This window comes from Fundulus heteroclitus, chromosome 23 (assembly GCF_011125445.2).
Source record: "Fundulus heteroclitus isolate FHET01 chromosome 23, MU-UCD_Fhet_4.1, whole genome shotgun sequence".
Taxonomy (NCBI): Eukaryota; Metazoa; Chordata; class Actinopteri; order Cyprinodontiformes; family Fundulidae; genus Fundulus; species Fundulus heteroclitus.
Window position 1 is genome coordinate 6496838 of NC_046383.1, and position 25879 is coordinate 6522716.

Consider the following 25879-nt stretch of genomic DNA (forward strand, 5'->3'; position numbering starts at 1 on the left):
ATCTCTAAGGTTTTATGTCATAAAAATCAATGGAGAATAATGGAAAAGAGGATTATGATATTTCAATCTGTCTAAAATGCATTAAGGTTTTCAATGTTCTGCTAAACTTGTAGTATAGATATATGGTCTTTAAATGTCATTTTGCCCAACCTTACTTAGAATGTAACTCAAAAGTTTAGCAGTGATGAGAAAAAAAAAACAATTTTATTTTATTTTCCTTGAAATTATTTTTTATGCCTTCTTTCGAATCAGTTTCCGTTTCATGTTCGCTTTTAATCATACATATTGCGAGCTTCATTAAAAAACAAAACATTTGTGACATTCAGTGGTGGGCACAGCTTACCAAAAATTTCCCCTCACAAACTCAAACAAAAATACTAGATCCACTACAGTTAAACCAATGATAAGTGAGGAAATTTGGGAAAGCTAACGCTAGCCAGCGGCTAACCAATAACCAACGTTTCTCTCTCAGTCTGGCTGGACCTGTGAGCTTTGAAAGGTTCTGGTGAATGATGCAAAATTATCAGACAGCATGGGATTAATTTCCACTGTTATGCTGATGATACTCAGCTATATTTATCCATAAATCCTGATGAATCCAATCAATTACTTCGACTGCAGTCATGTCTTGATGACATCAAAAGCTGGATGACTTTAAATTTCCTGCATTTAAATTCTGACAAGACAGAAGTTGTAATATTTGGACCAGAGTCCTCGAAAAATAAACTTCTTAACCAATCACTTAATCTAGATGGCATTAACTTGGCCTCTGGTAATGAAGTAAAAAATCTTGGTGTTATTTTTGACCAAGACATGTCATTTAAATCACATATTAAACAGGTTTCCAGAGTTTCCTTTTTTTACCTCCGGAATATCGCCAAAATTAGAAACATTCTGTCCAGGGATGATGCTGTAAAACTAGTCCATGCATTTGTTACTTCAAGGCTGGACTATTGTAATTCTTTACTATCAGGAAGTCCACAAAATGCAGTTCAAAGCCTTCAGCTGATCCAAAATGCTGCAGCAAGAGTTCTGATGAAAATCAACAAGAGGGATCATATTTCTCCAATTTTAGCTTCCCTTCATTGGCTTCCTGTTAAATCAAGAATAGAATTTAAAATTCTTCTTCTAACGTATAAATCCCTTAATAATCAAACTCCATCATATATCAGAGCTCTGATTACCCCGTATGTTCCTAACAGAGCACTTCACTCTCAGACTGCAGGTCTGCTGGTGGTTCCTAGAGTCTCTAAAAGTAGAATGGGAGGCAGATCCTTTAGCTATCAGGCTCCTCTCCTGTGGAACCAACTCCCAGTTTTGGTCCGTGAGGCAGACACCCTGTCTACTTTTAAGACTAGGCTTAAAACTTTTCTTTTTGACAAAAATTATAACTAGTGGCTCATGTTACTCTCAGCTACCTTTATAGTTTCACTGCTATAGGCTTAGGCTACTGGAGTATATCAGGATCTAATTTTCTCACTCTATTGAGTTCTACTGTTCTTCAATTATGCATTATGTGTTGTCATTTCTGCTTTAACTTTCTGTTCTCTCTCTTTTCTCTTCATAGTAGGTACACCTGGTCTGGCGTTCTGTTAACTGTGACATCATCCAGAGAAGACGGCTCACCCGCTACTACCATCTAATGTAGAACAGATTACTAGATCAATGTGTGCTTCTGTGCTTTTTTGTTTCTCTTGTTGTGTCTCTGTTCTGTCTTCTGTAACCCCAGTCGGTCGAGGCAGATGACCGTTCATACTGAGCCCGGTTCTGCCGGAGGTTTTTCCTTCCCGCTAATGGGTGGTTTTTCTTCCCACTGTCGCTTCATGCTTGGTCAGTATGAGGGATTGCAGCAAAGCCATGTACAATGCAGATGACTCTTCCTGTGGCTCTACGCTTCCCCAGGAGTGAATGCTGCTTGTCGGGACTTTGATGCAATCAACTGGTTTCCTTATATAGGACATTTTTGACCAATCTGTATAATCTGACCCAATCTGTATAATATGATTGAAGTTGACTTTGTAAAGTGCCTTGAGATGACATGTTTCATGATTTGGCGCTATATAAATAAAATTGAATTGAATTGAATTGAATGTCTGGGTTGATGTTTAAGGGTAAAATGGTAAGTGGCCTTTACCTATATAGCTCCTTATCAAGCCCAACAACCCTAAAGCGCTCTGCCCTACATTAAGTAATTCACCCATTCACTCACAGGTTCACACGCTGACGGTGCTAAGCTACACTGTATCAACAGCTGCCGTGGGGCAGACTGACAGAAGTGAGTTTGCCATATAATAAGCCCAGCGGGCCCTCTGACCACTGACAGTAGGCAAAGCAGATGAAGTGTCTTACCCAAGGACACTTGGAACCGACAACCCACCAGTTAGAGGGGGAAATCCTAGATCTGCTGTTGCAACATGGTGTTGAAGGTTGAGCTGTAGTTTACAATCAAGATACTGGCATACATCCTTGGGTAATTGATGTGGTGCAGGATGAAGTGTAGTCCAAGGTTGCATCATCTGCCTAGTTGTTTTCCCGGTAAGCAAACTGCACGAGGTTCAGCTAGGTGGCCTGTGATCTCCTTTAAATGATTCAACACCAGTTGCCCAAATAATTTTATGACCACAGACTTATACAGGGTTGTAGGTCATTTAACCCTGTGGTGGTGCGTTTCTTGAGGACTGGAATAATGGTGAAACGTTTGAAGCATGGGGAAACATCACACAGGTTGTTGAAGATCAGAGTGAAGATGGGGGCCAGTTGTAAGCTCTCAGACTTGAGGGGGAGGCATTGTCAAGTCCTAAAGCTTTTCTGGTGTCCTGACACTGAAAGAACCTATATCCATCTTAATCAGAGATTAAATCCAGGTAACGGGGGTATGTGCACAGGAATCTTGTGTCAGAGTGAGATGTGGATGAGTTGGTGAGAGGTGTGAATGGCTGATTTTAAAGCCTGCAGTAGAAGCTGTTTTAAGGATGTCTGCCAGATCAGGACTCTGCTCAAGGTGCGGGGATGAACTTCTCTAGGCAGTGATGTTACTCAAAGCATTCTAAACTGTAACAGGGCCAATTGCAGAGAAGCTGTGTTTTTTTTTTTACTTCTAGACGTAGTTTTCTTAGCTGCCTTAATCTCCTTTGTCAGTTTGTTCCTAGCCTGCTTATCCAAGGCCTGGTGCCCACTGCTGTAAGCTTCTTTCTTAGTCCAACACAGCTTCCTCAGATGGGAATTGAATCATGGTTTATAATTATTATGTGTGAGAAAGGTCCCCACATATAAAGTGACAGCAAGCTCATTCAGGTCAGTGGATAACTCAGCAAATGCAGTCCAATCTGTGCAGTCAAAGCAGGCCTGTAACATCACCTTTGAGTCAGTCCACTACCATTAAGTATGAGCAAACTCTCTGATCAGTTGCATAATTAGTCTGGATGAATTATCTAAGGACATAATGTCAATAACAGTTATTCAAAACAAGGCAAATTTTGCCATTAAAAAATATCACAGATAATGTTCTGTATTGTTGCTATCCTTTTAAGTTTGCTCTATAATCTCAAGCAAAGCATAAAGTGGTATATCTAATATTTCTGTCATAGCCTTATGCATCTGACTCGAATATCTATAAATCGGATACTATAGCATGCATAATTTCATCTCAGGGTAAGCCAGGCTTCCAAACTGTTTTTAAAAATGTCAAAACGAAAGCATTTCAGGTTAGAGACTTCATATATTCAGTACATTTTATCTTAACAACTGCTATTTAAATTCCAATGAATTGAGGAGACAAGAAATCTTAATCTCGTGCAATGCAGACATTTCATTTGCACTAATGAGGATTCACTAACCTCCATGTCAAAGCTCCAACAGCAGAACAGCTTAACCGATTGTCGATTAATTCAGCAAATAAACCACTTGGGGGCACTCATAGAGTGTGCATAGGCAATTGCTCCTCCAGCCCCAAATGGTCAGGCAATCATTAAATATGGAAAAATAAATTGGTGATGTTATAGGAAAAGTAAGTTCCTCTGTCCTCATGCAGTAACGTTTTTTTTTTTTTTTACTTTTTACACCCTTCATCAAAATACAAACACAAAATGGGGGTGCATCACAGTGGACAGGGTTGCTTTACAGATGTGACAAGATACGATGATGTTTCACACAAAATTTCTTCAGGTCTGGAACTGATACGTTAGAGACCACAACGTGCACGTCAAGATAAGTAACAGTGTGACAGCAGCTTTACAAAAAGTCTCAAAGCCTTAGGGCTTCAAGCATGAAAAAATGTGGTGTTTTTTTTAGCTCACTTTGATTTTTAAATAACTTAAAAGCAGGTGTGATTTGTTGTCAGGACCAGTGGTTTCAACTAAGGTAAAAATAGGATAAAGCATAAATATTTTTATCATGGGGTATTAATAGTTTCATCTCTGAGCTTTGCTGCAGTTTGCAATTATAGTATTAAACTTTCAGTTCTAGCTCTTCATCACTTTAAAATGCCACAGCGTAATGGGAATAGAGGGATCACCTGACATTTATCTTGTAACCTGTAACCTTTTGTACGGCAACTGACTTCAAAGTGTTTAGTCTGCTCGTTAACGCCATATTTTCCCTCACACATTGGGAGATGGTATAAGGCTTTTTTGCATTTGGAGAAAGTAATTTATCTCTGTTTCATATGTCTATAAAACCTTAAAAAAAATGTTTGGCTGTGAAACCCAGAACACAAGCAAACAGAGGACTTCAACGTCTGCCAGACATTTCTGGTCTGTTTGTTTGGTGTGAAAATTACACAAAAAGCCATTGTGGTTCACTGCTAAACGATTAACAGGTTTGGAATCCGGGAATTTACAGTGAATGTGCAACATAAAGGGCAAGTAGGGACGCGATCGTCTCTGAAACTGAAAATGTAATTAATCTTTATTCCTCAAACTGTTGTACAACAAACCGCATGAATATTCATGCAGGTATCTAATTACATATTGGAAAATTATAACTACAGACTGCGACAGTTTGTATGGTGATCATACTGTGCTTCCAAAACTGATGGCACAACATAAAGAGTTTATAAGATTTCAGAAACACAGTTATTTATATTTTATTTCAGAATCAGGTTTCAAAACATCCATACAATAGACTCAGAAAATTCTGCAGTCTTGTATGGTCCTCCCACAGATCTTTTGGTGATAAGAAAATAGCAATTTAGGTAATTTGTAAATAGAAAAGATGAACTGCTTCTTGTCACCCATTACTTAGCAAAAAGCATGTGTGTTTTTAAAGGAGCAAAATTCAAAATTTTAGACAGAAAGAACTAAAGAATAATGATGTGAAGAACTAAAGGTAATATTTCAGATGGACTATGGTATGACGTCACACCGCATCTCTCTACATTGTTCTCCAGTCTCTTGTTTTCATACCCGGACTGGACGGTGCTTGTACATGCGCATGTGCATGCATGTGCATGTGAACAGCTGCCACTCAGGGCTCAGTCCCTCTCTACCCTAAAAATACCGCCGTCAGAGCAGAGTAGTGTAGGACCAACATGACAGAGAGCATCCCAGCAGATCAAAATGTTCTCTTGCTAACAGCGTTATAAAGTTATGAGTTACTTAGTAATTCACTTGAAATGTTCCTCCGAAGGGTGAAGCTGTTTTGCTGTGTTTTCTGTCCATTACAAATATGCCCATAGAAGATACCTTGTGAGAAGAGAAAGGAGGAGATGGGTGGCAGCCAGAGCGGAGCTAAAGAGAGGTGTGGCTGTCACACATCTTGTTTTGGTCTACAGACACTACACCACCTGGTGGTGAAATATGGCTTATTGCTCCTTTAACATAAACACATATCAACATCGCCTCATACTACAATGTATGAAATTCAAACAATTTGTTTTACTATCCATATGAGATGGTTTTCACCAAACATAATGTACCTTGAAACTTAGGTAGTGACAAATCCCAGCAAAGGTGAAAGGTTGCATCAGGTATTTTAAGTTTTTCTGAACCTGCCATGATTTTTGCAACCATTTAGCTTAGCTTAGTTTTTTCAACATTGTATTAACTTTACAAACTTTCAGCTTTTATTCTGAAACTCCAAAACTTTTTAGTTTTACTAATTATGTGCTCTGGAACGAGACTGTTTTAATGAAATACTGGACACACTGGTAAATAGTTACACAACGTTGACTGCGCACGCTGTGGCTTGTTAATTTCACTGAATGGGAAGTTGATAATTTATCAGGGAAGCATACTGTGGGCATTAACAGGCTGTGATATCTAGTCTGGGCACGTGTGTACTATGTGTATACATGCGTGTTTATTACTATCTTAGTGTGTGTACACTTTTAGGCTGTAATGGCACACAAATCCCAATCAGAGACACCAAACGATGTGTGAAATGGCCAAAGTTCAGACAGCAGCCTGCTTGGAATGAATAATGCTGTAGCAGTCATTACCTCAAACAGCAAGCCAAAAAGTGTGAAACTGCAAGCTACAGAGGCTCCCTGTGTCTCAGTCCTTAAACCAACTGCAAATCTCCCCTTAGCTCTTCTTTGGTCCTGATCTCACACCTTAAACAACCTCAGACTGTGATCATAAGAATATCTGATTAACAAAATCTGATATGTTTTTTACAAAATAACCAGATTTATGTTAGCTGTTATTATTAACAATAGTTGAAAACTTAATATCAGCATGTAGATGTATATACATTATACAGTTGGTAGATCAAGAAACTGGGTGAAGCTTTGTGGTTTAATCAAAAGAGGGGATTGTTAAAGCTGCAGTAGGTAACTTTTGTAGAATTATTATGTTTTTTTACATATTTGGTAAATTTGTTACTATATCTTGACAGTAAAATATGAAACAGATAAAGCACCTCTGGCCCCTCCCAGAGGTCCTACTGTCATTTGCAGAACTACACTGCTTCCAGTCACAAACAACCAATCACAGCAAGGAGGAATGTCTGACTCTGATTGGTTAATAGCAGTGTCAATCACTTTTGTGTACATGCTTCTCACACAAACAGATTTCACTCAGGATCCTTCAGATGTCAGATGGGAAATTTTGCAAAACCTCTCCAAATCAAATGTGAGTTATGAGTAAATACACATGGATGATGAGTAAGAACAATTGCAATTGTTTGCAGACTAATTTTAACAGACAAAAAACCTAACAAAAAGAAAAGACATATTACCATATTCATGCTATATGGCATGAAATGGTAGCAAAGAACACTTTGTGCATATCTAACCTGACTCTCGCCAGATGGATTTCGTTCCGTTGAGCTCCACACACCCATCTGGGATTGCTCCATTGGAGATGTATTTTAGAAGGAGGAGCCTTATTAAAAATCCTTGCATATGATTGGATAAAACGCTTGTCCGTCATCTTTACTAACGTGCTACTTCAACTACTCACATCGAAACCAACATTGCAACCATAACCATCTTTCCACTAACAAAAGCCTTCAAAGTCGTTCTCTGGTGTTCTTTTAAAGAATTAATATTTGGTAGATTGGACAGCACTGATGAAATAGCAGCATCAATGTTACTGGGTGACCAGAGCTGGTGGGAAGGCACAGAGTCTCTGTCAGGGGGTTGGTCTGTTTTGCCCGATCTGCAATGCGGACAGGGCAGGGAAGGCCTTTTGGCTCAGCTCTTCTACTACGTCATGATGCACTGAAATCGGGGACATTTCTGGGGAGAGCGTTGGCCGGGGACAGGTCATCCAAAACGGGGATGTCTGGTCACTCTTGCTTCCTCGCTGCAAGTCGCCATTGTTACCTGAATCCGAACAGTCGCTTCTTTGCTACGTCACATCTATGAAAATCCTGCCCGGCGATCCTGATTGGCTCGTCCATTTTATGTGGTATTGAAATCCCTCCCAATGGCAGCGAGTCCAGCTGGATGCGTGGAGACATGTGGAGCTCGGCGGAACTACATCCATCTGACGGGAGTCAGGTTAGTGCATATCTAGGAGACTGTAAAATTTGACAGCCTCTGAATGAGTAGAATTGAATTTGGTCATTTACCAGGTCTGTGTCCTCATGGTAACCTCATCCCTAGCCTCAACCTATCTGTTAACATTATGCAGGAAGGTCAAATGTGCAGTGAGGTAAGCTGGATGTGAACATTAATGAAGGTAATTTTAGTCTGATCACACACTCTGGCTTTCTCTTGCAGTGGAGTGTCCTCGGTGAACGAGTCTGTTGGTTTATTTCCTTGCAGAAAGCTTCCCAATGCTCCAGGACAGATAAGAAAGATTGTGTGTGGTGCATAAGCTGTGGATTGCTGTATCTCTCATTGTAACTCTGCGGCACTACACATAATATTAACATGATTATACAGAATGATCAGAATGTGTGTGAATGTGCTAGTGTAATTGCATGGTTTCAGTTTGGCATAGATTATTTCAGCAAAAATCATCATGCGGAACAAATCAACCGAGCAGGAAATGAAGCTGCAGCAGACATGAGTCAACTAATGGGAGTGGGTGGGTAAATAGGTCATGTTCCCCTACCAAACACAGTGAATGACAGTGATAATGTGCAGACCATGTGCCTGGTGAAGACGGCACACCGAGAAATCAATGAAACCATAATTATTTCAGATTGGAATAGATCGAAGACAGAAAAACAAAAAGTAGAAAGAGACAGAACATTATATCAGTGTAAAAATTGGCCTCTCTGGTTTTAGCAGGCATATTGGTTTTAAATACAGCAATAGTAAAGAAGACCAAAGACAGGTAGATCTCAATGTCCTGCTTCCCTCTCAAAAAATGGGCTGAGGCATGACAGGACCAGGGAATTTAAAATGATTGCACCATCACTAACTTTTAGCTGTTCTCTGTGAAACGGTTGAGGCAAATCATGGAAGTGATATCATGTTTCTTAGGTTACTTCAATGTGGAACAAACATTTTCTTGGATTTCTATTTCATGGAAGACTGTATGAAGGATTGCGTTTAAAATTTCCCATCCATCCATTTTCCGTCACACTTGTCCCTTGTGGGATTGCGAGGGTTGCTGGCTCCTATCTCCAGCATTCAGTGGGCGAGAGGCGGGGTACACCTTGGACAGGTCAGTCTGTCGCAGATTTAAAATTTCCCTTTTAATTTAATATATAAAACGAGGCATAACATTATGGCCACCTGTATAATAATGTCTTGATCCCACATTTGCATGTCAAACGAAATTCTAAACCTTCAACAAAACCAAAGCCATCACAGAATTTTGTTTCAGTGTAAGGATCTGACACTTAGTGAGGCGGTTTATGTCAAAGCAACAGCCACATTGATGGCAGAACGTTGCCAATGAGCTGCCTTGACCAAGGACCCAATGAAAATAGTTTTATATAGTCTAAGTTGTGTTACTTATTCTATCTTAAAATTTCACAAATGAAAATTATTATCGTGAATTAACAAAATATTACCTGTGTGATCAACATAACAAGTTCAAGAGGGTAATTTGGTCAACTGTTAAGTTTATTTTGTTAATGTATTTCCTCTTACTTCTGCCCTTTTTGTGCTCTTCCAGTCATCGGGGACACAGCTGCTGGGGAATTTGCCATAAGCAGCCCTGGCTGCGAGCCCGGCCAGAGCTGGCTTGCACAGCTGCAGAAGAAACACTGCCACCTGCATGCCCGTGTGTGTGTGCTGTTCCTCTGGAAAATACAGGCTGGGAAAACATATGCCCCGTCTCCCACCGGCAGCTCCCACAGCTGCAAGGGAAACACAGCAGGCAGCGGTGTCCATTGCTTCCGCATTACACACAAAGTGGAGAAAAACTTGGTGTGTCAACCAACTAAAAGCTCTCTTGAGAAGTCCCTGGCCGGTGCCGAGACCTCTCTCCCTCATTTTTGCCTCGGTTGTACTCCTCCAGCAATGTTTGGCTGGCCGAGAGTCCACAAGGCCAAGGCAATTCCAGCAGCGTCTTCCTTAAAATAAACTGAGTTCAAATGTGATAACTTGTTATGTGAAAAGCCCATTAACCTTGTGCTCAGTAAATTAGAGTTAGAAGCTGGATCATTATTTAATTGGTGTTTGTTTCTCCTAATCGAAACGCAGCGGGGCAAGGTTTTTAGAGTTGCCGGAGAGATTTAAAAAGCACTGAATCAATTTCAATTCAATTTAATTAATTTATCACAGATTGACAACACATCATCTCAAGGGACTTTACAAAGTCAACTGTATGAAACCACACAGATGGATTGGCTAAAAGTTTTCTATCCAAGGGAGCCCAGCAGATTTCATTGAATCATTGACTTGCATCATTCAGTCCTCCTGGATGAGCATGTAATCACAGTGGACAGTGATTTGCATTGTCCTCAACATAGATCCCCATTTATTGAGTGAAAAACAGGAAATAGGCATTTCACAAAATATTTAATGGGCAATATTTACATGAACTTTGCAAAAACATTTAAATAAAAGTATTTAAATAAAAGTACACGCATAGCTTCTACTGTTAAATCTGTTTCGTCAGAATCCACGATCCACAAAGTATTATTCTACAAGTAAGCGTGCCTTGACCAGTGTAACTTGTTGAGGTTTCTTATGGTACCTGCTGCTTACAACATTTACATTTGATACAATATTCGACAAAAAACAACCTTAGGTTAGTGGGTGTTAGGTGTCGCTTTGTCCAATCAGCTCGGCGAGTTCTGCTAAACGTCCCGTCTTTCCCCAAACTGATTCGATGGGGGCAGACCCAGATTGATAATGTGCAGAACAGAGAATGCTACACATTATCAATCTGGCTTCCCAGGTTACCGAAATTACACCAAGGTGGGAAGTAGATGTCTTAAAAAAATGTCTGAGAGGATATTACTTTATGTCTATGCCTATCATCTTCTTTATCTTTGAGCAAGTTTGTGTTTGAGACCTTTCTAAAACACAGCAAGTGATGCCTTTGCATTGTTTGCATTTGAGACCATCCACAGGTCATTTGAAAAACTGGATTCTGTGGCTTGACGCTGATAGTTAGGGCACAAGTAGTGAGCAAAAATACAACAAAATATGTTAATTTAGGAACCATTTAGCCAAGTGTTTATAGTGTGCATATTTCTTTCAGTCACCTGATAAATAGAACAGGTGCTTTGAATGCATCTTTCTGTAGACTCGAACATCACATTCACTAAAATAAGAACAACTGTGGATACCAGTCAGTCCTTTTCATGGCCAGCTCCTCTTTCTCTAAGGCTCTTCTGATACTTGAGGCATGAAGTTAGTCAAAGGTTATGTCCAAAAGGATTGAATGATGATTTGTACTGATCTTTAGCGATCTGTGCAAATGCTTACAGTGCCTATCATATTACATTCGGAGCAGCCCAGCTGCTGCAATGTTCTATGTCTGGAGCTTAGTCAGCTTGCAAAAGAAACTGTCACAAACAAACACTCATATTCGTCAACGGGTCAGAACAGGTTTGTCTTAGTGCTGCTGGCTCAAATTACAGCCACAGACTGGGAGAAAACGACCTGAGCCAAATCTCTATGCATGACCCATGATGCACATCATGAGTGTGTGTTTGCATTTTAGGAGAAACTAAGAGAAGATTATGACATGTTAAGCAACGTTTTGGCAGTCAGAAGCACAGATTAGATGTGGGAGGTTGCGTGACACGAGTGTGTTGTGATGACTGCTTACGTGTGATGATCAGTGCCGTTGGAGCACTTGTTCACTGTCTGAATGTTACCCATTACATCATTCCCAACACAGATCTAGGGGCTGTAACTTCCTGCCCAAACGCAGCAGCAGAGCTTAGCGCTTGCTCTAAAAAAGCACCCATGCTAATAAGAAACAGACACTTAGGGATCTTTGTTCTCAGTTTAACATTCATTAAGCCTTTTGAACTGATAATTTGACCTTTTGTTTGTGCTTCTAACTGTGGGTGAGAGAAAACAAGAGTGGAAAAATGTGTAGCAGCTGTTAGTGCATGCAGTCAGAGACTGATGTGCATCTTCTAATTATATCTCAAAGCAATGGATTAGCAGGCAAGACCGAATGTCTACCAACAGAGTACAGCTGCAGAGTAAGACATTTGGAGAATTTTTAAAATTTAGATCACATGGACAGGTGTAAGGAAATAATTCTTCCAAAAGGAAAGGACAAAAAAATGAGGCTTCACAAATAAGTCCACCAGTTTAAACTTGACATGTACTGGTGATCGTTCAGTTTTAGATGCAGCACAGACCACACTTTGTGATACTACACGTGTGGGAATGATTTGCAAGAACCCGTGGAATAGAGTTATCTTTTATTTCAGTGGCATGAGCTGCTTATTTCCTAAAGCAACCTTTAATTTTGGTACATTTCCACAATATTTTTTTTAATCACCATAATTCACAATCAGTAATACAATTAAAAGAAATGCAACTCACGCCATTTTTTAGATTTTCACTTTACATTTTTAAGTAGATCAAATTATGACATTTTAATTAACAATGCAAATCTTTCTGTTTCTTAGCAACTCTGCAACATGGGAAAAACCTACAGAAGTTAGGAAATAGTCTGAAGAACACAACTACTCGCCTAAACCTGCCTACATCTGTTTATCTTGCCACCCTGCACAGAGGGAGGTAAAATAAATCTCCTAAGCTCCTAGTTTTAGACCTGCAACAGAGCGTGGCTTCTTGTGGTCACCAAGTCTCAAAATAGTTTTTTCCTGGGAGGACTTTGATTGCCAGGAAAAGGCTTTTTCAGTCTTAGTCAGAGTAGCACTACTTTAACATATTTTTTACTCAAGTAAAAGTAAAAAGTTGTAAACCAAGAAATTACTCAAGGGTAAAAAGAAGTATTCAGTAAGAAAGCTACTCAAGTACTGAGTAACTAATCACTACAGCTGATGATTTAATATTTAAAAATGATGTAATCAGACAGAGAGAAATACAAGGTCATGTGCAAATGCTGGTATGTTAAAGACAAAAGATACACTAAAGACAAAATAAACACTTTTTTAAATAATTATCTTCAACATTAAACTTGAAAGCAATACTTACAGCAGTTAGAACAGTGCAAAGTACTTCCAAAAACAATATTTACTGTTTACTGTACCTTCATTTGACCTCCAAATGCCTCCAATGAGCTCAGCAGATAACATAAATAAGATTCAAATAACAAAGGTTGTGTACAAATAATAAGTCTGACTTTAACCTAAATCTAGGTTTTTGTCTCTGGTGCATTTTTGGTTAAAACATTTATGTTCTTTATTCATGAAGTTACTCACAGCAGGTAGAGTAGCCAGAAATTTTACTCAAGTAAGAGTAGTGATACTTGAGTGATAATATGGCTCAAGTAAAAGTAAAAAGTACAGTATAGTACAACTACTCCTACAAGTACAATTTGCTCAAAAAGTTACCCAAGCTAATGTAACTGAGTAAATGTAACTAGTTATTACACAACTCTGGTTGGGAATATAATATATTTTATGTCCATGTCTGGCTTTTCTCTAACTCTCTGGATATTCATGGTTGTCCAGGTTTGCAGGTGACATGATGGAGAAAATTGGGTGTCTGCATGAATCCCAGCAAGCATTAGCGCTGCTGGCAGGCTGGCACATTACAAGAAGCACCCTGAGACAAAACATGCAAGGTTTTACATAACTCTGCCAGTATCCAAGATGTTCTTCCAAGTATCTGTGTGCACTGTTCTCTCAGTCTTTCCTAAGGTTGCACTGAGACAGTACTTGCATATGTATGTTAGGAGGGCTAAACAAAATTACAGCTCTGACCATCACAGTGCAAACTTTAGACACAGACCATTTAAGAAATGTTAACATAATATTGTATAGCTTCACCTTTCTTTAAGTAGAATAATATCATACAACTTTAGTTGTGGTCACACAGTCTGATGTTGCCACAAGTTTTGGCATATGACTGGCATACTGTTGAACATCAAGTCCTAGTAATGTTAGGTAATGATGCAGCCCCGTTCTGTATACTGCATCTGTGGGAGGAAGAGTATAACTGAATGCTCCATGAGAAACCAAGTTACTTTCACAGGGATGCCATCTCACATTCAGTTTTTATGATTACTTGATCATCTTGGACTAAAGGTTCAGTGCTCGGTACACAGTAAGTGGCCGAATGATTATTAGCTAAATGAATCAAATGTAGGCCAGACCGCTCTGCTCTTGGACCTAATTCAAAGATTCACATTCTGAAGAGAGTGGATGTTTATCAGAGCATCGGCACAGGGTAGTGTGAGATTAAAAGATATATTTCTATATAATTTTAACCACATTTTCCCATGGTTCGGATATTATTTACAGCAGTTTGGCGTATTTGTGGTACATATATCATTGCTACTGGATATACTGCTATCCAGGTAATTTCTCTCCTGAAAAAGCTTTGTTCCCAAAACTACATGTTGCAAATGTTACAAAACCAAGATACAATAATAATTTAAAAAGCTTGGATGCTAAACGTATCAAGATATGTGAACTAACCACCATTTTCAGAATTTTCTGCATTTAATAAAAAAGGTAAGAAAGCAAATTATGAACTTTGCTTTTCTATATCAACCAGGAACAGACCAACATTTTTCCTCATAAATTACTTTAAATTTATCACATAGGTATCAACAGAGGGTTTAAATAGATTCTGTAAATTTAGCATGTATTTTATATTTTATTTATTTATACAGGTTGTCTTATTAAGATGCAATATCTCATTCAGATGAGAGAATGTATAATAGTATAATAGGTTTGATTCAACCTATAGGCTTGGTGTATATGACCGTATGTTATCATGATCAAACTGTTTTTGGTCTTTTTTATAAACATATAACGTGGCTATATACCTTTAATCATCTCATTATATAATATTAATGGAATGGTTTTTTTTATTGATAGAATGGGTGTGGCGATAGCTAGATGTGGATAGCCTTGGTACTGACAAGTGGTAATATAGACACAAACAGAGCTCATGGTGGGAGCCAGAAAGTGTCTTTTCTTTCTCTGCTTTACATTTTCATTGATAGCTGAAACAGCAGCAGTGGGGCCAGGAAACATCTCTTCTTAATTTTTCTCCATGGAACCAAAATAAACCAAAGAAGAAAAGCTAAATGGGATGATGGAACACAACCTGATGATGAAAAGAACAGGAAGTACTGGTGACTAACCAAGACAAGCCACCTGTCCACAGTCATTTATTTTTGCATATTAAGGACCTTAATTGCAACATTTGCTTTTATAAAAAAGTGTCCCCAATTCTGATATGAAAAAATGTTGGTCATTCATAGCTGCTTTTGGAAAACATTTTAAGAGTGCTGAAGGAATTGCTTAAATAAAAATATTAAAACAGCTAAGCACCTAATTTGCTTGCACAGGTTGCTCAAGTGCAAGCCGGCAGATTGACAAAGACTCCTGGATAGGCGTTGAAACATTTCAGGTGAAATACTGAGTCTGGTTGCCTCAGATTTAAGCCTGTTTGTGGTTGGCATGACCCAGACAACTGAGAATTTCCACAGGCAACAAAACTGGCAACAAAGCTGACAATGGGTTGGTAGATTATTTCTTCAGGATTGTTGGGATAAAAATTAAGGGACAAAGCACACACCTCTTGTCATTTTTATGCACAATTGTGCATTTTGTACACTTTCCAGTCACCCTCCTCAGTTGCATGTCTATTTAATCTGAGTATGCAATTTTTAATAACTGTACAGTCTTTTTTTCTTTTGTTGTGGACTTTGTCCCCCATTTGCTGCTACTACAACTGAATTTCCCCACTGTGTGACAATAAAGGGTTATTCTATTGTGTTCTATTCTATGTGAGATATCACCAGCTGTAGAGAGGGTTTTGTAGATTATAGTTACAGCAATGTTAAAGCTGAAGCAAAAAGGCCACTAAACTGCAAAAGCATGTGAGGATGCAGAATTTTAAACTGTATGTGGAGTTGTTTTTATCATAAAGAAGTAACAAGATTACATCATATATGTTTGTGTGTAAATTTCCACCCTGGCAGCAGTCAGAAGGCACTTTGCTGCTGGCCTCACATTACCATGCGGCTGACTCAGCAGCGTGCCTCATTGCACCTATTAAATATCTTAACGTGTGTTTACTCGTGAGAAAACATTCTCACCGCTGGTGTCACAGTTACTTTAACATGACAAATTTATACCTCATTACAGTCAACTGTGAGCAGGACTCACAGTACCTATCTAACATTGATATATCCACGCTTTCATCCTCTAAAATCACCAAATGACATTCTTACAGACATGATTTATTTATGCATCAGCTATTTATGTTCCTGTTTAGACAAACAGAGCTTATGACACAAGATCAATTTAGAGAAAAGAAGGGCATGAGGGCATCTTTTAGGTGTGTGTTTGTGTATGTGTTTTGTTACAATACAGCAATACAGAATACCAGATTAGCTGGGAGTTTCCACTGTTACAGAAAGGAACATAATATTCGATAAATATGTTTGCACCATTTAAACGTCGTGGTCACTGTTAAGCATTTTAGGTTTGGATGCAGCAAACAAATGATGCTGGTACCAATTTGTCTTTTGTTCCTACAAATAACTAAGTTTTAACAGACAAATTATTTTGTTTTTGCAACTTAGAGTCCATGGAGGTTGTTTGGTTTAGTAAAATGTATCTTGTGCTCATAGTGTATTTCCAAAATGGGAGTTTGAAAATGTTTATTTGATTGACATCTTTACTTGTAGTGATTATCTTGGTTATCTGTTCAATTTGTCTTCACTTTTACACCACTGTCTTCGACATTGCCCACAGTGCAGTGAAAGACTTGCTGAGGTTAAACTGTTAACTTGAATATTTCTTTTTATTTGTTCACATGTCTGTCGTCTGGTGCTGTTGCCACGAAGGTCCTGGGTCCTGGGTTCGAATCCGACCCTGAGTCTTTCTGGATGGAGACTACATGTTCTCCCTGTGTATGCGTGGGTTCTCTCTGGGTTCTCTGGCTTCCTCCCACAGTCCAAAAACATGAATGTTAAGTTAATTGGCCTCTCTAAATTCTCCTGGGTGTGAGTGTGTGCATGTGAATGGTTGTCTGTCCTGTTTGTCTCCGAGTTGCCCAGCGGTAGACTGGCAACCTGTCCAGGGTGTATCCCGCCTCTCACCCATTGACAGCTGGAGATAGGCACCAGCACCCCTCATCACCTCACAAGGGATAGACGTGTTAGAAACAGGATGGATGGATGGATGGACTTCTGATTGTGATTTGTCAATTTCACCTCTCCTGATTCCATTGAAACTACATTTCATTTGAATTTTCATGAAACAAACAATCTGCTATCAGGGGTTTAAATCACCATCTTCATCATGATACAATGTTATATTGATTTGTTTGGATGATGATACGATATTTGTCAATATCACAAAGTCTGTTAAGATTTCTGATCCATGCGATCGATATGATGCCATATCTTCTGCCCATCTGACACTATTATTTACACTATTATTTATATTAACTCCCCTAATATGATTTGACCATTTTATTTCTAAGCAGGCATTTAAAAAAAAACATTATTCAAATTTTAAAGTGATAATAACACCTGATCACTTAAGTATCATGCCATTTGAATTTCAAAATAAAGGTGCATCTTAAAAATGACGATTATGGGTCGATATTTTCATTTTAAATCGATGTAATCAAATTGTTAATCATTTAATTGATATATCGATGTGTTGTTACACCCCTATCTGTTATATGGACCTTTGAGAGTGGCAAAATCTCTCTTATGTGTGTTATGGCCTGGAGAGCTTCTCTAAGGCCTCCTTTACACCAGATTAAGACCACACTGTGTCATTAAAGAACCATCAGAACATCAATGTTGTATGCAGAGTCTGGTTGGAGTCTTTTTTTGTTTGTTCCACCAAGACATCAGTGCATTCCCCCATTACCCTTTATCGAGCCTGAGACTGAACCTGACTTGTTTGAGCAGACACAAACCCTCAATGATTGTGTTATCACTATGGTGGTAGCATATTTGGATGCCTGGTGCTACATGGGAAGGGCTGGTAGCAGCAGTGATAGCTGATTCATGATGTATGAGTGTTGCACTCTAAAGTGGATTAGTCACAGGTCTTATTCCAAGGCCATAACGTAATCACACTCACACCTGGATGGCAGCACTCCAGGTAGCTTAATTTACTGTAGTGTTTTTGACATTGCTACAGCATGTGCATGGTGTTCTGCCAATGTTCATACTGCAACGAGGTGGATCGTGCCAGCTAACTGAAAGAAAGCATCCATGCCCTTAAAAGAAAAGGGAAAAACGTGTCATGCTCGGCCCCCTCGCATATAGAGATTGGTTTGCCCTGTGTTCGCGCTGGAATAGGGCTCACAGTAGGAAAGGAGCAAGCACACTTAGAAATTGCACATAGACCAGGTTTCTGGGAGTCCCTGGACAGTTTTGAGCTCTCCAGGCTTCACTTCAAATGCAAAATTCTAGTAGCATGTAGCTCCATCTGCTGAGTGATTAGCTGGGAATGGTCAGTAGAAAACAAAGTAAATTCTAATTTTTCTGTGCATAACTGCACAAGACAAGATATCAGTACACACTGTTGTACACAGTTACACATATAGAGCAAAATGGTCAATAGGCAGTACGCTATGTTTCACACAGAAAGCTCCCCTCATTTGCATCCTCTTATTCTGCTGATATGAGGAAATATTGATTTAATTTCCTTGACGGCACTAAGGTTTAAAATGACAGTGGAAGTGCAGAAACCTCCAAAGGTTATAAGGAAATTTCTCAGAGTGTAGGGACACATCTCAATGCAGATATGAAACTCCTCTTGGGATCATTGTGATGATCAACAAAGTACAGAGGAAAAATGTGTGTAAAGAACGCAGCATTGACCTGCTTGATTTTGCATTGAAATACAGTTTTTGATAGTTTTTGCAACATAGCAATGCTAGATTGGTCTTGGGCATCCTGATTAAGACCATCATTCGGTGGTCTTAATCAAGTGTGAGTCGGGGCCTACATACCTAACAGTTACCATTCAAGTTTGAACTTTTATCCTTATACCCACAACATTGCAATATTCAACAAGATTGACAATTCACATTTTCATTTGAACATAATCACACAAATCAAATGCATCAAAGCCTTAAAGCCTGTTAGTATATTGCGTCGCCTGGAATTGTAAACATAATGTCTTGCAGTCGAGTGAATTATGGATGGATATTTACACAGATCTGCCTTTTTAAAAAAACAACAATATCAAGCAAAAGAGCCAGACACAAGGGGTGGTAAAATGAACCATGAGGTAATGATATCAAATAATCCAAAGAGATTATCACTGAGAACAAACCTGCATACAATTGCAGCTACAAGTCTTAGAATAGATGGGCAGTCAAAGCTTTTTGTACCTAAGCTTCCTGTAGATCCAGAGATGATATGAGTTGAACTATAGTCTAAATACATGTTGCACCGGCAAATGTTGTGCAGTTTAGATTTAAGATGTCGCAGTTCTTGTGAGATTTTTGCGAGGCTATGTATCAGCAGATTGCTCAATCTCTCAAAATCTAATCATGCAGGTTAGACAGGCGGGCAAACTTGGTTCTGACTGCACGGCTTTTGCTGCCGAGCCCTACGAATTACAAACTCCATTTAAAACCTGACCGAATATCATAAAACCTAGAATCCGTGATAATCATTAACAGGATCAGTGCAAAACGATTGTAATTGTGTTGCCATGGTAACACTGCATTGAGAAAATTCCATCAAAACCCTTTTTTTCTGACAATAGTGAAGACAAAAACACACTATCTAGCCATTTGCTTTGTTGTTTTGATGTGCCATTTACAGTTTTACACTAGGGACTGTGTGTTTCCATGAGCCTTCTCCACACACAGTTCCACGCAATTTCCATCCACACCGTACATCAACATTAATGATGTCTTCTGAACAGCTTACGTAAGAGCTGTAGTCTCCCCTCCTTGCTTTGTAAATTCAGTCACGTCCAACTAGAGCTACAGACAAACTGAATAATACATCTGTGCTTCTCCTGGCAGACCTCTGCTCGCATACCACTTCTGTATCTCTTTGCCCTCCTCTCTCTTTCCCACAAGCGTAAGTACATGTGCTCAACCCCTTCAGAGGGTACACAGGAAGCTATCAACAGCTTAGCTGATGTCTTACTGCAGATCTACAGCCAAATCTGAGACATTTTTAGATGCAGCGAAAACAGACAAAAAAACAAACAACACTGCAGCAAACGCATCAGTAGCAAGAGTTCATGTCTTACCTATGAGGAAGTCTGCAAAAGATGACAGGTTCTAAAATCTTAGCATTCTATTGAGGGGTAGATGATAAGCATTGGAGTGCCAGACATAGCAGGGTATGGCTGCATGTCTATTATTCAAACATGATTTTTATAAATACACATCGGAACAAAGGCTGGAAGCAAAAATACTTGTTTGTTATGCATCTACGAGCTTCGAAGCAGGACAATTAGATGAGGGGACCAATCCAAAAAAGGTTAAAAAAGTAAAACAACTGGACTTATAATCAAAAGCTGAAGTCCAGTTGTTCTATCTCTTAAGTTTCTTTTGGATTGATCACGACCTGGATGACTGAGGATCTTCACCAACATATAGATGAGGGGACAAGTGATAGAATGGACGCTGTTGTATTTGGCAGAGATGGAAGAGAAAGGACAGCTGTAACAAGCTTTTTTCCAAAAGTATTCACTTCTCTTGAACTTTTTTTTTAATGTTTTGTCATGTTAAAAACCACAAACTTCAACATGTATCATTTGGATTTTGTGAGACAGACCAGCACAAAGTTGTGCATAATTGTGAAGCGTAGTAGTAATAGTAGTTTTAGTGACGTCTAGACTGAACAGTCCAAAGGGCTGCGGCCTGCAGCTTCAGCGCCACATGTCATCCGTGGACACTCCAGAGGAGCTCTAAATACATTTGGCCAAAGATGATTAAAAATCTTCTTTTTTTTAGAAATGAAATTTTAAAAAGCAAGTTTTTAGTATATATGTGTTTTCTACGCAAATTCATAATCATTACCACCCGATTTATTATTTTTGAGGAGACTCTAAGCAAATTTTCTTAGCAGGACCATGGGAAAAAAGGACTCCCGGAATTGAAAAGGTTGCCCTGGACTACAGCATGAACAAACGTGTATCTTCGTTCTAAGTATATGCTTATAGGGTTATTGTCCAGCTGAAAGCGTTTCCTCCAGGATCATCTTACATTTAGTGGCTCTCCATCTTCCTATCATCTCTGACCAGCTTCCATATCTCTGCTAAAGAAAAACAACTCAACAGCATGATGCTGCCACCACCATGTTTCACGACTGCGAGAGAGTATTTTAAGTGATGTGTAGTATTGGTTTTCCAACGCACATAGTATTTTTTCAGTATACTTTGTGCTGCTGCTTCTTACCTTGGCTAGAACTCTCTTGAAAAGAGGGTTTTAACCTCATTGGGACCCTTCTGGTAAAAAGATTGAATCCATTATAATACATGTATGTATACCAAAAATGTCCATTTTGGTAACAGCTCAACAGTGACCCTTCTTCTACATGTTCACACGGGTTTATTTAAGGGTATACAAGATAAAGGGGGATAGATACAAATGCATGGAACACTTTTCAGATTTTTATTTGCAAAACTATGCACTACTTTGTAATGTCCAATCACATTAAATCCTAATGGAATACATTGAAGTTTGTGGTTGTAACACATCAAAATGTGAAAAGGTTTAACGAGCAAGAATACGTTCACTAGGCACTGTAAGCAGCAGCTGTAATGAACATGGATTCACAGGATGAAGCATAGAAGGCAAAAGCTTCCTGACTTGCACTCCTCAACTGAGCTTATCATTCTTTAGTCATGAATATGAAGTGCAATTCCCCAGATGGGATGATTAAAAAATGTGTCACATTTTATCGAGGCAAGTAAAGGTAGATCTACCTTTTGGAAATTGCATAGTCACTGAACTCATCAGGGCCGCAGCAGTCTACATCTGTTACCCCTTTTCTTTTTGCACTCTGCTTTGGTCTGTGCATGTGCCCCAGGGTGGCAATGACCGAGTTAATGGGCTGACATAGAGAGGGAGTGTGCAGGAGCACGCTCCAGCCTCACTCCAACCTGAGCCAGATGAATGCACACGCTTACATACATACATACATACATACATGCCTATATATATATGAAGATTCACACAAATGCATGCTAAACCAGAGTGTTTGCATGATAGAGAGAAAACTGTCCCAAAGGCTCTCTGCAAGGAACTACCCCTTAAGCATTAAGTTATATGCTGTGCTCAAGCACACACGCACAAATATGAAGTAGCATATGTTCATGTACAAGTGAACCCATGGTACAGATGGGCTAAAGCACATGGCATGCTCTCTAAAAAACTGTGCAGGAATGAAAGAGAGCCTAGTTTGAAGAGGTGGGGAACTATCAGTTTAGACAGAATATATGAGATAGGAGGGCAAGCAGAAAGCAGCAACTTGGAGCATCGGCGCAAGAAGACAAGAAGGGGGTGCACACAAACCTTCAGGCTCTGCGCTTTCTTTGAGGACAACTTGCTTCAGTGGGCAGCAGAAGATTTCGTGACACTTAGCACGAAAAGGGGACCCTTTACTCCTTATATCCGCTGAGTGGATGGAGTCCTGCCGTAACATAATGTACTCCTGGGTACCTGGGGCAGCATCATCCTGGACTGCGGGGGTGCCATAACAGAATGAACTGGGGTTAGAAGGCTCACCACACAAAGAATTAAAAGTAATAAATAACAATAAAAACACAGGGTAAAAACACAGGCAAATGAAAAACATCCAATATTAGCAGCAGTAGCGGCTTTAAAACGACTGCTATAGGAAAGAACAGAAGGAGAGAGAACTAAAGTCAGAGAGATAAAAAGGACAGACTTAGATCAACAATACCACAATCACAGAGCAACTCAAAGCAATGACAACCAAATGAAGAAACAGTGGATACTTTTAGAATTATATCCGCGGTTTGCTGAAAAAGGAAATTGTTAAAATAACACAAAGAAACAATAAGGGACAGGAAACAAGAATAGTTCAATATGCAGAATCACTGTTATGGCAGGGTTTTTAAAGATTAAACCAGGAGTGTCTGAAACTCAATGAAGTTGTGGGATAGCAAGGTAAGCATGCAGTCTATAACAGATTACCATTGGTGGTGCTTGGGTAGCCTTGATGGCCCCCAGGTGAATGCATGCACAAGCTCTTAGGTCACACTGGCAGTTGGGATGGCAGATTTGCAGTCAGGAAATCATGCATCCCATGATAAGAAGGAAAGCCCCTATAGTGTTTCTCCGTGTGTTCATGAACTCTGGGATCCTGTTAAAATCCTTGTGTTTCTGTTTCCTTCAGCTTACATGCTTCTGTTATGGGCCCATGCCATCAGCCACCTAGTATTTCTTCCTGTTTGTGCTCATTAGCAACTAACCAAAATATTGTTTTCTTCTAAAAGTGTACTCAAAAGCTATATCTGAATCCAAACCCGCCACCGGTGGATTTAATCGGGCAGCTATCTACCCTACCTTGCCCGAGTCAGCTGGCTGCAGCAGCACTAGTCATCCATGTGTTAAGTGTAAACTGTGAGCAACACTTCTCGGCAATGAACTGGATCAAAACTAACCTGCAAAGAACACCTTGCTGCATGCTTGAGAATTAGCATAAATGGACTCGCAGGCCTTAGGCTTTTTTTTCAAAGCAAAGAAAGATTGATTGCCAGACAGAAACTGCCATACCTGAAGATCATTTCATCATTTAAAAAGTTGTTTATGCTCATGATTATTTGTTTAAAATGTGAATAACTACATTATTTCTAAGTTGTGTTGATATTGAGGATTTCTGTCATAAATAGAGTTCATAATCCTTTGACTAGTTTATTCTGAACCTGCTTATCAAGCACCATGGCACGCTGTACCGTGCAAAGCCACTCCACACTGCCCACCATCACAAGGAAATTCTCAACCTATGGGAAACACAGCCTGTCTTCACTGATGTTCTCTAACAAACCACCGAAGCCTTCACAAAACAGCTTGATTTGCATTGAGATTAAATCAAACACAAAATGCTTCTATTTTCTAATTAGGTACTTTTTGTAGGCAATTAATTGCCCAAAATATTATTTAGGGGTACCAGGGTGAAATGCAAATGCACTTAACACTTGTCATATTTGTTTTTAGTTAATTGTTTAGAAAATGTGAGCCAAATCCTAATACAATGCATTGAAGTTTATACTAATGCACAGGATATTAACACTTTTGCAAGGAAAAAGTAAGCAAAAACAGCAACATAAACAAAAGAATCAATAAATGCATAATTCATTTTATTTCACTTGTGCCAACTTTTCCCACTCACAGTGTCAAATTCACAACTGTCTATATGGAATTCGCTCCTCAGCTTAAATATGTAATACAGGTATTGTAGTTATTATTTGTGTCAAATAAATTCTTCTGTTGGGATACATTTATGATTCTGGACTCAATGCAACCTTCAATCAGGATGTTTTCAAGGCTGAAACCTCTACAAAATAGATTTCATTATTACTCACAGTAAAGAATAAACTTGAACCAGCTGGTTGTAAACACAATTTCTCCCCCACAAAACTTATAGAAGAAAATACTGTTCTAAGATAATGTTACTTAAACAAACACCAAAGAAAAAAATACAAAACTGCATAGTTAAGTGTCACATGGATATGAATAATACACATATTTTTAAGTTGTTTAGTCTGAAAAGATCATGTTTTATTCATTTTGGCAGAAAATGTTTGATGTTGCATCTCTTTGTATCATGTCGTGTTTCATTGTTGTGATCTATTGCAGGTCTATTTAATTTTGTCTGGGGGCATTCAGTCTTCTGCCTGCATAATGATGGCAACATGTCAATTCTAAAATTAACTGAGAGGTGACAGAACACTTCACATTAGAAGTTCCCGATAATATTTCCCCCATATTCATCTACAATTGCAAACTGATCTTTCTCTTATTTTCATCTCAGTTTCATACATTTTCACCATATATTATTATGGTTAAACCGCGTCTTCCTTAATAGTTGAAATAAATATATATATTTTTTAGCTACAGGCTCCTCTTCTGTGGAACCAGTTAATTGTTGCTCATGAAGCTCCCTGTTTAGTTTTAAGACTTTAAGGCTTCTTTTTTCTTCTTTTTTTGATAAACTATATAGTTTGTATAGTGTGTAAAGTGTAAATTGTAAAGTGGCTTTGGTTATCCTGAATTAACTTTGTAATTATGCTGCTAAAGGCTTAGACTGCTGGAAGACATACTGACCACCTTTTCTCACTTTACTACTTTCTCCTACTACTCCCCAGTTATGCATTATTTGCAGTTATTGCTGTCAATAACTCTATATTCTTTTTTTTCCTCTTCATTGAAGTAGCATCTAACCTTGTGTTCCTTTTGTATTGGTGACATCTCCCTGGAGGGGGCAGTCAGCTGAGCTTCTGCTGCTAATACATACATGTTCTCTTCATGTAAATGATATGCATGGCTCTGTCTTTATGTGTTTAGCCCTCTCTCCTACAACCGAGCAACTGAAGGAGCTATTGATGCAACTAACTCTAAGGAGAGTACTCCTTTCCTTTGTTGCGGCATGCATGCTCAGTATGAGGGATTGCTGCAATGTCAATGACAATGCAAGGGACTGTCCACTGTTGCTATGCATGTACGAGAGGAGTGAGAGCTGCAAATCATTGACTTAATGCCGTCGGCTGAGTTTCCTTAGATACTAATTTTCTTTTTACCAATTGGAATAATAAACTGGATTTACCAGCCTTTTTTACAACTTGAATAACTTGTAATTGGATTGTACGCAATTGTTAATAACCAGTCATGCTGTGATTAATGTATTGTTACAATAGTGGAGTGGTAGGAGGAATTTTTTTCTTAAGAATA

General features: G+C 39.0%; 1 protein-coding gene across 3 annotated transcripts in view; it reads right to left on the reverse strand.

Moving 5' to 3' along the window:
• fgf13a (fibroblast growth factor 13a) overlaps positions 1-25879 on the reverse strand; it is a 142553-nt gene that overhangs the window by 55549 nt on the left and 61125 nt on the right. For 2 of the 3 annotated variants that reach the window (XM_021316002.2, XM_012861839.3), the window contains exon 3: positions 22478-22645. The exons of the other annotated variant lie outside the window; for it this stretch is intronic. In XM_021316002.2, coding sequence (XP_021171677.1) covers positions 22478-22645 — 168 coding nt within the window. The remainder of the gene's footprint in view (positions 1-22477; positions 22646-25879) is intronic. 3 annotated transcript variants of the gene reach the window in all.